At 35.5% G+C, this 12327-nt stretch overlaps 1 protein-coding gene across 2 annotated transcripts in view; it reads right to left on the bottom strand.

Annotated features, from left to right (window-relative positions):
- MAP3K3 (mitogen-activated protein kinase kinase kinase 3) overlaps nucleotides 1-12327 on the bottom strand; it is a 90872-nt gene that overhangs the window by 34141 nt on the left and 44404 nt on the right. For both annotated transcript variants that reach the window (XM_051994961.1, XM_051994962.1), the window contains one exon: nucleotides 3642-3762. In XM_051994961.1, the coding sequence (XP_051850921.1) occupies nucleotides 3642-3762 (121 nt within the window). The remainder of the gene's footprint in view (nucleotides 1-3641; nucleotides 3763-12327) is intronic.

The following is a 12327-nucleotide window of genomic DNA, read 5'->3' as shown; positions in this document are numbered from 1 at the left end:
TCAGTTAAGTGAAGGTCTCCAAAGAAAGGCTGGATTTCATTTGTTGTAGATGTTTTTAGAAGAATCTTGTTTAGGTATAATGAGGTCAGGAAATCTCTGAGGTTTCTTCTATCTCTGAGACTTGTGGACATGAAGCTAAAGTGAAGGATAAGAGCCCTAGGCCTATAATTATATGCTTGAAATGTGAACAAGATCTAGGAGGATATTGAGCTAGAGATTTATGGTAAAACACATATAAAAGTCACATAGGCTAAGAAGATATTTAGAGAATGCAATGTGTACTAATGGAGAGAGGACCCTCATTAAAGAGATCATGGATCTCTGTAAAAAACAAAACAAAACAAAATAGATTAAATTTCTTATTTCTTAGTCAATAGTGTATGTGTATATATATATGTATATATACACATATACACACACATGTTTATATATATATATATATAGCTATATTCAATGTTTCTTATAAGTTTCAGGCTTCACCAAGTTTCCCTCTAATAAGTACTCATGGTATGGCAGTGGTTTTAGGTTCTTGAAAACTATGTCCGAGGAACATAAGCTATGGCAAATTCTGCAAAGTTAGAAAGCCTTTGAATATATTCCTGGCATCAGGATATGAAGGAATTCATCATCAAAATGATGGTCATTTAGTAACTGGTTTTTAACCATGGTAACTCATAAAACAAAGGAAAATTTTTAAATGGATCTTAATTCTGTATGACTCCTTCTGCTTCCAGAGATAGAAGAGTAGTAAAAACAGGGCAAAGAATCCCCCCAAAAAAGTTTTTTAGTACACACACACACACACACACACACACACACACATTAATTTAACTACTGATGCTCAATACGAGGGCTCTAAATACCAATAAACTGAATTATCACTGGAAAAAGTGAACTATATCAATACTGACATTCCCATGATAAATAAAACTAGAACTTAAAGAAATTACACTTAAATTAAAGGATGATTCATGGGTTCTCCTTGGAAATGCAAATAAAAGAATAAGAAGATTTGGTTTCACTGTATCTTCCAGAGGGAGTAAGAAATATTTCATGGGATACTTTGGTTCCTATCTCTGACATAATCTACCTGTGTGACTGGACAAATCACTGAACCTCTCAGTATTCTAGGCAATTCTCTAACACTATATGTTGCAGAAAAAACGCCACCCTGAAATATCAGGGCAAATTTTCTCACCCAGAAATTTCTCATAACAATGAAAACACAGGATCAGTCTTAATCCCTATCATACTTTGGTTAGTAAACTTTACGGTGTTCATAATAAACATAAGCAAAAAATATGAAGATAACTACATCTTATAAGTTAACATTTGATTCAGAAAACAAAAAGGTAGAGAATATTTTAAGAACTTGATAAGTACTTCCAAACTAAGTCAATATATGCTCTAATAATCAGTGATTTCAATGCAAAGGTGGACATTGTAAGAATGATTAAATGCTTACATACATGCTTTCAGTCCAGTAATACTATCAGTGGTTGCCTAAAGTCAAAAAACTGCTAAATAAGTCAAAATTTAGTGATATGTTTATTCTGCACCTCCCTCAAAGTAAGCCATTTTTAGACAAGTTCAAGTAGCTGACCCAGTGAGAAATCTTCAAAACTCATCTCAATACTGCTTTACAGAAAACAGTCAGGTTCCCCTGGTGCTTTGGAAGAGTTGGAGGGTTTCTTCTTCAGCCTAAACTATAGATAAATATCTGAGTCTAACTGAGTAATGTTAACTAAAAGATTTGTTTTGTATAAATAACATCAGACACATTTAAAATTTTATTTTAAAAAATTTTAAATAATTTTTTCGTTATGGACTTGGCAAACATCAGCAAATAAATATTTCTGTATACCAAAATAAGGAAGATTGCATATGAAACCATAAATCTACTATGCACAATTTAAAAAAAAATTACATCTAGTTTAACATGGTAGTACTCCACCAATCTTTCTCGTCTCTCTCTCTGAAGCTTCTTTCTGCATATTTTTACATATTCTATTGACACTCTTTTCTTTCATATCATTTACCCTAATTCTCACATTCACCTGTTTTATAATAAACAAATAGAGTTAAACAAAACAAATTAGTATCATATAAACAAAACAAATTAGTATCATATTGATCATAGGTACTACTTTATTACTTCATAATATACTATAAGAAAAATTGTCATAAAGACAACTAAAACACTTTATAGTTATAGATTGGCCAGTAAACTCAACAGAAAGAAGGGTAAGGTTTCTTATACATATTATGTCATCCCCAAATTAGATCTTGTTACTCAGACTCCAGGAATCTAGTCCCAAAGATAGTGAATTCTACAGAGTGATAAGTTTCGGTATGTTATTTTTTTCCCACAGAGAGCTATGTTAGAAGCTTCTTTCCCTGTTGAAACCTAAATCTCTTTTTAGCTAACCAGTAATTGAACAATAAAAGAAAAAACAAAACAAAACAAAACCACACTATCAATATCAACACATCTCCTTCTCAAAACACTCTGGTATCAAGATCTCTAAGAACTTCATCTATAAATATTTTCCTTGGGGGAGGAAAGACATTCAAAATTCCTAAATAATATTTGGAACTGGAACTCATGTGTTCAAATTCCATTTCTTTCATGACAACTACCTACATCCTTTAAGGTAAGGACTGTTGTGAATAAGTGTAGCTGGTGAGACTGTTGAAGAAAGGAAGGGCAGGTTAGAGGCAAGCTAGCTGAATTCCCTCAACATTCTCTTCTAAACCAGGGCTTCTTAAACTTTTTTCACTCACTACTCCTTTTTTGCCCAAGAAACTTTTACATGATCCTAACTATACAGGCATAGAAAATAGTTACACAAATCAAACATTTACTGATGATAAATCATAATTTTGTGACCCCCGCATTCAGTTATGAAATCCTACATGGGGTTGCAAACCACAGTTTAAGAAGCTGGGCTCTAAACAACTTTAAAATATCATTTCAAATCAAATTTTGGAGTGATAGAGACAACAAGCGGTCAGGATGAGGCTAAGAAAACTTAGGAAGTGGTTATGATGTTTGAATCCTAAATGTGGAAGCCAGTTTGGTACCCTCCCCAATGAGAGACAACAGCTGCTACACTATCAACTTCAGGAGCTCACAGCCCAGAGACAAGATCTGACACCTGGTCAAAAAGAGATTAAAGGAGACCTTTTGCTGGCACCAATCAGTTTGTTGGCTGCAGGGAAATGGGCCCTTACTGGGTAAAGACTAGACTGCAGACCAGGAGAGGAGTGACCACACCTCTCCCAGGATAATTCCACCTGGGAAGAACTGCAGACCCCCACAACTAGCTCTGACAACAAAGATGAAAAAGCCTGAGCTTTGGGATGGTGCACCACGCTCAATCCCAACCCAAGGTGAAAAGAGCCCAATTTTCACATAAAGTTCAAAGTCAAGAAATAGGATGGAAAAAGGAGCAAGAATGAAATTGTTGAAGAAAGGGAAAAAAAATGAGGGATAAAAGGGGAGAAGAGAAAGCAAAAGAAATCAAGACTGATGAAGCAAGGGGGAGGGGTAAGAAAAGCAGGAAGAGGAACACTGGGAACAAGTATCAATAAAGAGAGGAAAAACAGTATAATGAAGATGAACAGAAGGAGTTACTTACTGACAGAGAGATGCCTGCTTCTGGGCTCTGGTGGCTGATAGATGGTATTTACATCCCCCATAGACTGAGAAGCTTTGATCCGGACCTGCTTGGGCACTCCAAGATGCGGGGAGGAATTAGTCTGAAAGAATAAATGGAAAAGATTGAAATAGGATACTAAGAAATAGAAAATGCAAAGAGTCCTCTATCTAGAAATCTAGTTTTTTTTTGACTATGGAAACCTATATTCTCAATTATAGTGAGAATAAACTAACCTTACATTCCCCCAAAAATCTTTTTTCCTCAGTCTTGGCAACTCATCTGCTGCTCAGTATAATCTAATGACCTCAATGGCATATAGTACATGATGTCCCATTTTAAAAGATGGAAACGTAGCCATGGAAACATAAGTCATATAACAGGTTTGTAGAAAGAGATCTATAAATCCCTCTTCAATAAATGCTGCATAGAGCCTGAAGAAAGGAGCAAAACTACTTCAACACCTAAGTTATCTGCTAGGCACTGCAGAAAATAGGAACTAAATTTCTAAAGATCTACTAAAAATTATCTCCTCAGTCATTGTTATTCCTTAAGAAAGTGTTATGGGCTAGAACTCTGAACTTGAAACAAAGGATTCTTACAAGGTACTAAGTCAGTGAAATTGATAGAAATAATAGTTATCTAATTTAACATGGTTCAGTATGATTGATTTAATCCTGCAAGGAGATGTTATGGGCCAGAGCTTGAAATAAGGTACTAAGTGGAACTAAGGAGACAATTGTTAAATCTAGTTTAGCATTGATTTAATCCTAAACAAATAATGGTTTCCTAGTGATATAATGATTGGCTTGTACTCAGTGTGTAGTATATAAGATAGAAGCCTCAGCCAGGGAGATTCAGAGATTCAGAGACAAGTGGACAGAAGGCAGGAGGACAAGCCCTTGGACTCAGACAGATTCATCCCATCTCACACCACCTTGGTGGTAGGTTCTTCTCTTTCGCTTATCCACTGAAACCAAGACTCCAGAAGGCCTCCAGAAAAACTAGCCGAGCCCCAAGTAAAGGAGACATGACTTTGAAAGAGATAATAAAGGATTTGGACTTTAACACTTGGTTGTACTTGTGGTGATTACTGAATTGAAACGAAGGCTGCCTCCAAAGACCTCAAGAAAACATTACATTTTAAAGAGAACATTACAAACAGAAATGAAGGATCTTAGTTTTTCCATACTATCAGGACTCATGGCTCAATCAACTGAGGATCATCCTTAATATGGAGAAGAACTGTTTTAGGAATCATCATTCTTCAGTAGATCAATGGGCCAGAACAGAATCAATAGTCATTTAGCCCATTTTTCCAAAATCATTTCAGGTGGAACTAATATACTTCCTTAGGATTATACATGCAACTAGCAGAAGGCGGAAGAAATGGGCCCATATAGACTGGAACTAACTCACCGAATAGTCGAGTTTCCTGCGGGGTACAAGATCCTACAAATACCTAATACACAATTAATTACTACCTTTGTACAACTGAACATTTTCAAGAGAAAAAAAAAACCCTGAAGATTAAGGATTCCTCAATTCTAGCTTCTTCGATTATTAAGATTACTAATTTAAATAGTTGAAAAAGTCTTCCAAAAAGATAAGCAACTATAAGAATCTCAGGTGAGATTCTTATCTAAAAGATGGAGATAGCAAAATTCCTGAAATGAAGTGATATAATCCTGGAACATTTACCCCACTCTCTCTTTGTCAAAGTCCTTAACCCACTGAGCTCCTACCCTAACTCTGAACCCCAAAGAAGAAAACACTGGTCATGAGTTTAAAAAGATTCTGTTTGCATTCTGCTGCTGTGCTCAATCTCCTTCTATGAATTTTGGTTAACTGTGCTTCCGTTAGCCTAGGCCTGTAGTCCCCATATTCTAATCTAGCTTCCTGTATACGCTACAGCCCCAGCAAAGAAACTCCAGCTCTATGCTACACCTTAAGAGTCTGTTTTTATAAGACCCTTTTGGCTCAAGTCCACCTTGGATCTAGGACAAAGCTGTGGCAAAAGGTTACCACAAGCAGAAGCAGAGACAACCCTGTGTCTGAAGGCTGAGCAGTCACTGGGAGGAGAGTTCACTCTTGAGATACCTGCAGGCACACTCTCTGATGTCTGAGGATGAGAAGACTCCTATGCAGCCACCTTTGGACTATGACTTTTGAGGATTCTACCTTTCCTCAGATCTTCAAGGAAAAGGAAAAGATCACTGCATGTTTGACAGTCAAGTCCTACAAGCAATCAATTCAATTAATTGAAACCTTTCTAATTATAATCCTGGAAAGACTACCAAGTATCATTTGTCATATCTTGGACCTTATCATCTTTCCTGTCTCTGTCAGACTTTGGGACACTGCCATCTGTTCTGCTGCTGAACTCTCGTTCAGCTTCATTCATTCCTTGGCTTTGTCATCTGCGATGCCAATATACCCTAAGGACCATTAAGCCTTTTTATGTGTCCTTCAGTTAAAATCCCCTAAATGTATGAGTGCCCAAATTAGAATACAAATTCTTTGACAGAGGCTTTTACTTTTTCTATTTGCAGCTCTTCTATACCTGGAACACAGTAAGTGCATAATAAATACTTTTCCATTGCATTCTAAGAAGACTAGGGCAAAGATGATAGAACAAGCTATTTTAAATTGGAAATAAGAAACAACCTCAAGACTGACAAAAATAAGAATTAAGGATTAATAAATTATCTGAGTCAAAACTTTTATATCTTTCTCTTTCTTTTACATAAATAAATGGAAAAAATCATTACCTGACCAAAACAAATTCTGTATCCTGTACTTCTGGAAAAAGACTCAACTCACAGTTGAGCTTAGCTGCCAAGCAACCAGCTCGAGCCTCCCCAAGCTGGATTTTATCACGTGCAAGGCTGTCTTGACAAACTGTACTGCTTTAACAGGAAGTCAATGCCAGGAGGAAGTAAGTACTCTTGCTAAAGCCTTCATGGTACAACAACTCAGCTCTGCCAAGAGCCAGAGAGGAAAAAACAGTCAGTGTGCTATACTGAGGAAGCAAGCAAGTATTGGGGGAGGAAAGGCATGCAGTCTCTAGTCAGAAATAGAACAGCATTGTAGTAAGCACTCAGAGAGGACTCAATTTATTAAGTAGGAAATACATTCGCTATGCTCAAGAACTTACAATCTAATAGAAAAGGATGGAAAACAGAATGTTTCTAGCTAACATAAATAAATATAAATATAAGAATAGAAAAAAAGATTAATAATGAGGAAGATCAGGGATTGTGTTATCAATTTATAGAGAGTATGTGAATGAATCAGTGAAAGCTTCCTGGAGAGAAGGTTTGAGATATGATTTAAAAAGAAAAAAAGATGGTATGTGACAAATAGGAGGAATGAAGTTATTTTGTGCATTCAGGGAATAATGATCAAAAGCTTTGAACAGAATCCATTGCTCTGGGACAAAAGGAATGGTCAGATTGGGGAAACCAGGGAGCAAGAACTGGTGCTGAGTGTTGTCTCCCACTACCCAGTTTCTGGTCAGAGATCCAGGACAAACTGCAGAAGGGAACCTGTACCCAGGAAGCAATCTATCTCAGAAAATGAGAGAACCAGTAAGTTCAGAGGCAAACAACAGCACTTCAACTCCAGAAACAGAACAGTTTCACTTCTAGAAGCTAGCCCAATCCAAAGGCTGCAGAGGAATAACTTGGATTCTCAGACCAGAGTTCTATGCCTCAGATCCAGCATTACTTCCCAGATGGCTGATATTAGTTCAGTACAGTAAGAGTTTAACAGTTTACTACTGATGAGACCCAAATCCAAGTCAGGAATTTGCGGAGTTCAAACCAGGGAAGCAATGTAAGACTTTGCACTGGATCACATTACTCTGAGAGCACTAAAATCGTGTAGGTTCCCAACCTGAGCTGTTCCTGATATGCTGAGATAATATAACATTCAATACTTTAAGGAAGCAGCGAAGGTTCATACCTTTCCTTTAGAATGAAGCAGAGTCCAGCCCTAATATGTATTTCAAAATCAGGAAAAAGACTAGAATAATGAACAAATAAAACAAAAATTTCACCATAAAAAAGCTATTATGGTAACAGATGCTAAAGTGCAAAATCCGAAGAAAATGATTATAAAACATCAACAATAAAGCTTCAAAAAAAATTTACAACATGGACACAAATTTAACTAGAATTTCTAGAAGAGATCAAGATTTTTAAAAAAAGAATTCAAAATGTTCTTATCAATGAAATAAGAGTACTACAGGGAAAAAATGGAAAACAACTATGGAAGAAGAAACTGGGAAAGAAATTAATAGTTTGGCACCAGAAATACATAATCTTACCTAAGCACCAAATTCCTTGAAAATTAGAATGAGCCAAACAGAATCCAATAACTCCATAAAACAACAAGAAATATTAAAACAAAGTCAACAGACTGGAAAAAAAATAGAAGAAAATGTAAGATATCTCAAAGCAAATACAAATGATCTGGAAAATATCTAAATATCTTTGGACTATCTAAACACCATGACCAGAAAAAGGGCTACACATCATATTTCAAGAAATCTTAAAAGAAAACTACCCAATCTCTTAGAACCAGAAGGCAAAGTGAAAACTGAAAGAATCCATTGGTCAACTTCTGAGAGAAAGCCTGAAAGAAAATTTCTAGCAATATTATAGCCAACATACAATTTTCAGGGAAAAAAAATGCTGCAAGCAGCCAAAGAGAAAGAATTCAAGTACTGAGAACCACAGTCAGGGGCATACACAACTTAGCAGCCATCACTTAAAAAAAAAAAAGAGTGAAGAACTTACAATATGATATTCTAGAAAGGCAAGAATAATGTATACGACCTATACCCAAGAATAATTTACCCAGGGAAAAAATATAATTCTACAAGGGAAAAAAAGGATTTTTAATGGAACAGAAAACTTGCAAACATTCTTGGATGAAAAGACCAAAGCTATGTAGAAATTCTGAAATTCAAACAGGAATTTAGAGAAACAAAAAGGTAAACATGAAACATCAATGATAAACTAAAGAAGGATAAATTACTTAATCCAAATATGAGAGAAAGAATAATATAATTCCTCTGGACCATATCATTATCAGAGAATCATACAAAGAATCTAATTTGATAGGGACTAGGAATGTTTCTCTTATATCTTAATGATCTTAAGAGAAGAATGTAGAGAGAGGGGAAGGGGAATACACTGGGAGAAGGGAAAGTTAAGGAAAATTATCTCCTATAAGCTAGATGCAAAAATAAGACATTTATTCAAGTAAGGAGGAAATTTGTGTATCCCTTCTTCATTTACACTGCTACTTCTTCCCACCTCCACTCACTGAAACACACAGACACAGACACACAGACACACATTTACACCTATCTTATTTCTTTTATATCAGGCACATCCATCCAAAGCCATGGTTGAAGCATGAGTTCTATCCCACCATGTCTCATGGATAACCTCTGAGGTCAAATTTGTCTCTTTGCATTTAAATCTTTGGTTCTTGTTTGTGGCTTAAGCATTGGGCATTTGTGTATAAACAATAGATCCCATGGTTAGCACTACCAAAAAAAGAATTTTTTGGGGTAGGGGGAGAGATACTGTCATCTGTGAATTTCTGTAAATTATCTTCTTTCTTCTCATCTCTAAAGTATTAAATTTGGGGAATATATATAGGTAGTTTTCTTATTCTACCATCCTTTTTCATTTAAACCCTTTTTGATTAGATTTGCAAGATACCTGGCAAAAGTATTCTTACTAGCTTATGCCAGGCACATTCCATATTTGGTGGGAAACCAGTCATTTCTACATTGCAAGATATGATACAGAAATCCAAATCCTATTCTCAAGTACCACTTTCTCTGCCAGCACTTCACTTCCCAAATTAATTTTTCTCTCCTGAATACCTTTCCTTTGATGAAGAACAGTGAGGAAACACAAGCTATGCCCATATGGCCTTTAGTTTCTTGCCTAAGTTCTGATAATTGTTAGCAATAATTTTTAGGTTCCTTCTGTGTCATTTGTACAACCAGGGGTAGCTGTCATCTGTTTTTCTAAGTCTTAAGAGGTTGTTTGTTAGATTTTTGGACACTCCTCCCAAGAAAACAACAGCGCTTTCTATTATTATTATCAAGTCAACAAATAGCTACCTTCAGTACACTGAGCAAGGAAATCACCTGCTCCTATTACTCTTCTTGTATTCCTCTGAGACTTACTAAATAATTTCTTAGCTAAAGTTTTTGTGTTTCTATCATGTCATTCTTTAGAGGAAAAGCAAATTCAATCTATATAGCAAAGAAGGATTTAAGATTAATTATAAGTGGAGACTTAATAGAAAGAACTGCCACAATGGGTTGGCCCAAGATTTCAGACTTGAGAAACAGGTATTGGTATCTGCAATAATGGGGAAATAGTAAAAGTTTAGTTTTAAAGTTTTAAAGGCTAGGAGATTAGCTTTGATCAAATTAAGTTTAAGGCAGCACCAAGCTATCAGGCAATGGAAATCCTGAAGATAGTTAAGAGATCTGGAGAAAAGGAAAAAGACAAACACACAAAGATATATTTGAGTTTTGTGGATCCAGCTAACAGAAGCCGCCATTTGAATGGAGCCACTTTGTGAAGAAACTAGTAGAAGTGAAAAATACCCCCCAAAGAGGCCACAATTAAGTTGAGAGGGGAGGAAAAGGGAATAAATGATAGAAATTCCTAAAATTTAATCGGTAAGATAACATAATAACCAAGATTTGGCAAGGCAAAAGATGCCAGAGACAGAGAGGGACTGCAATACAGAAAGGATAATCAATTCCAGAAAGTCTAGGAAAGAAACAGAGATCTTGGGATCTGTCTATAAGTGAGTTACTTGTAAGTAAGGAGGTAATTTGAATACTATGGTAAGGCCAGAAGCTAGACTGAAAAAAAAACTAAAGAGATAATTAGAAAAAAATTTGGAGCAAGGAAAGACAAAGCACATCTAAAAAACCTGAACATGAATAGGAGAGGAATGATAGAGTAATAACTGACAGATCTATTTATAAGTTTTTAAAGCAGGAAGCATACCGTAGGAAGTGAAGAGATGAGGTAAAGATTATCAGTGAGTAGAAGAACATACTAAGCAGATAAATAACGGGTGTCTTGAAGGAGGAAGCATCTATAATATTCCAAACTTTGCATATAGTCATTACTGTATAATGCCAGACTTATTTGCAATGTTGATGAAATTCCAAAAGCAAAATCTCATTACTAAGGTTGACCTTAAAAGGCAAATTTGCAAGGGAAAGAAACAGATTGTGTCCATCTTGTATATCTTACACAGGGCTGTATTTTATATAGCACTCCTCTTTTAAATTTGTTACAATATTAAGATTCAATAATAATTAAGTAGAAAATACTGTCCACAATTGATGAATGAGAAAACTGACATGGAATGGTAAAATGACATGTCCATTTCCATCAGTGGTAGAATTGATAATAATAACTAAATGGATTTGTTCATAGGTTAGTCCTCTGACCATTAGACTATCCCTATACTTCATCTTCTTTTACAAGGAAAAGGTATTTTGGATGAGATATCTAGATATTGTTCATAATTCATCAAATATTTCTTTAATATGTCTGTGTGACAAAGGAGAAGCAGGAAGAGGAGAATAAGGAAATACAAAGACATGATATCTGCCTTCAAAGAGCTTGCAGTTCAATGATTAGTCAAAACATACATTTGGTAAAACAATTTGAGAACAATTAGTAAGCAACTTCTACATATAAGGACTACATATAAAAGGCATAGAATAAAGGAATAATCAAACAACAGTTAAGAGTTTGTCAGAATCACAGAAATTCTAAGTTGGAAGGAATCTCAGAAATCATTTAATACTTGATTCAAAATTCCATCTATAATATCAATGATAAGTGACTATCTACTTTCCACCCAGAAATAGCATCTCAAGAGAGTGGAATTCTGAGTGCTAGCACTTGAAGAAAGTAGACAGGAGAAGAGAGGACATTTCAGAAGTGGAAAGGCATAAGCAGTAGTGCAGAGCCAAGAACAAGCAGGAATTTGTAAAGGAATAAGTCTGGTTATATCAATAGCTTCATACTAAAAGATGAGATTTAAGAGAGTCAGGAATGACAATAGCTGGAAGGCCTTGGAAGTTGGTCTGAGTTTAGATTTGATGTGACAAGTAAACAAGACAAGTAAACAAGAAACCACTATTTGTTATTTCAGCAGGTAAATCACTTGGAAAAAGCAGTTTTCCAGAACTGTTTCCATAAACAGAAAAGTTCATTTTCTATACTGAAACTTCCCAAGAATTTTCAGAAAATGATAAATGGATAATGCTAGTATACAGTGTATACTTCAGCAATGTTAGAAAACACCCTCTTGAATTCAGACTACCAGTAGTCCTCTCTGCCTTAATGCAAAATGACTTTGTACTAAATTCTTAGAGTAAATTCTCCACTACTAAATCTTGCCCCAAATTTAGGGTGGAAGGGAAAGCATACAAATGAAGCTGTCCAACATCAGCTATGCACTACTTTCTGTCCCTTAAAAGGAAAAAAAAAGAAATAAAACCAAAAAGCCCTCCATAACTGGGCTTTAAAAAAAAAAAAGTCCAATAGAGCTACCAGTGATTAAAGATAATGTCTTAGATGGGATGCAGTCCAACAAAATG

Source organism: Antechinus flavipes, chromosome 4 (assembly GCF_016432865.1).
Source record: "Antechinus flavipes isolate AdamAnt ecotype Samford, QLD, Australia chromosome 4, AdamAnt_v2, whole genome shotgun sequence".
Lineage (NCBI taxonomy): Eukaryota > Metazoa > Chordata > Mammalia > Dasyuromorphia > Dasyuridae > Antechinus > Antechinus flavipes.
The sequence above is the reverse complement of the archived record's forward strand: the minus strand, read 5'-3'. Positions and strand labels throughout refer to the sequence as shown.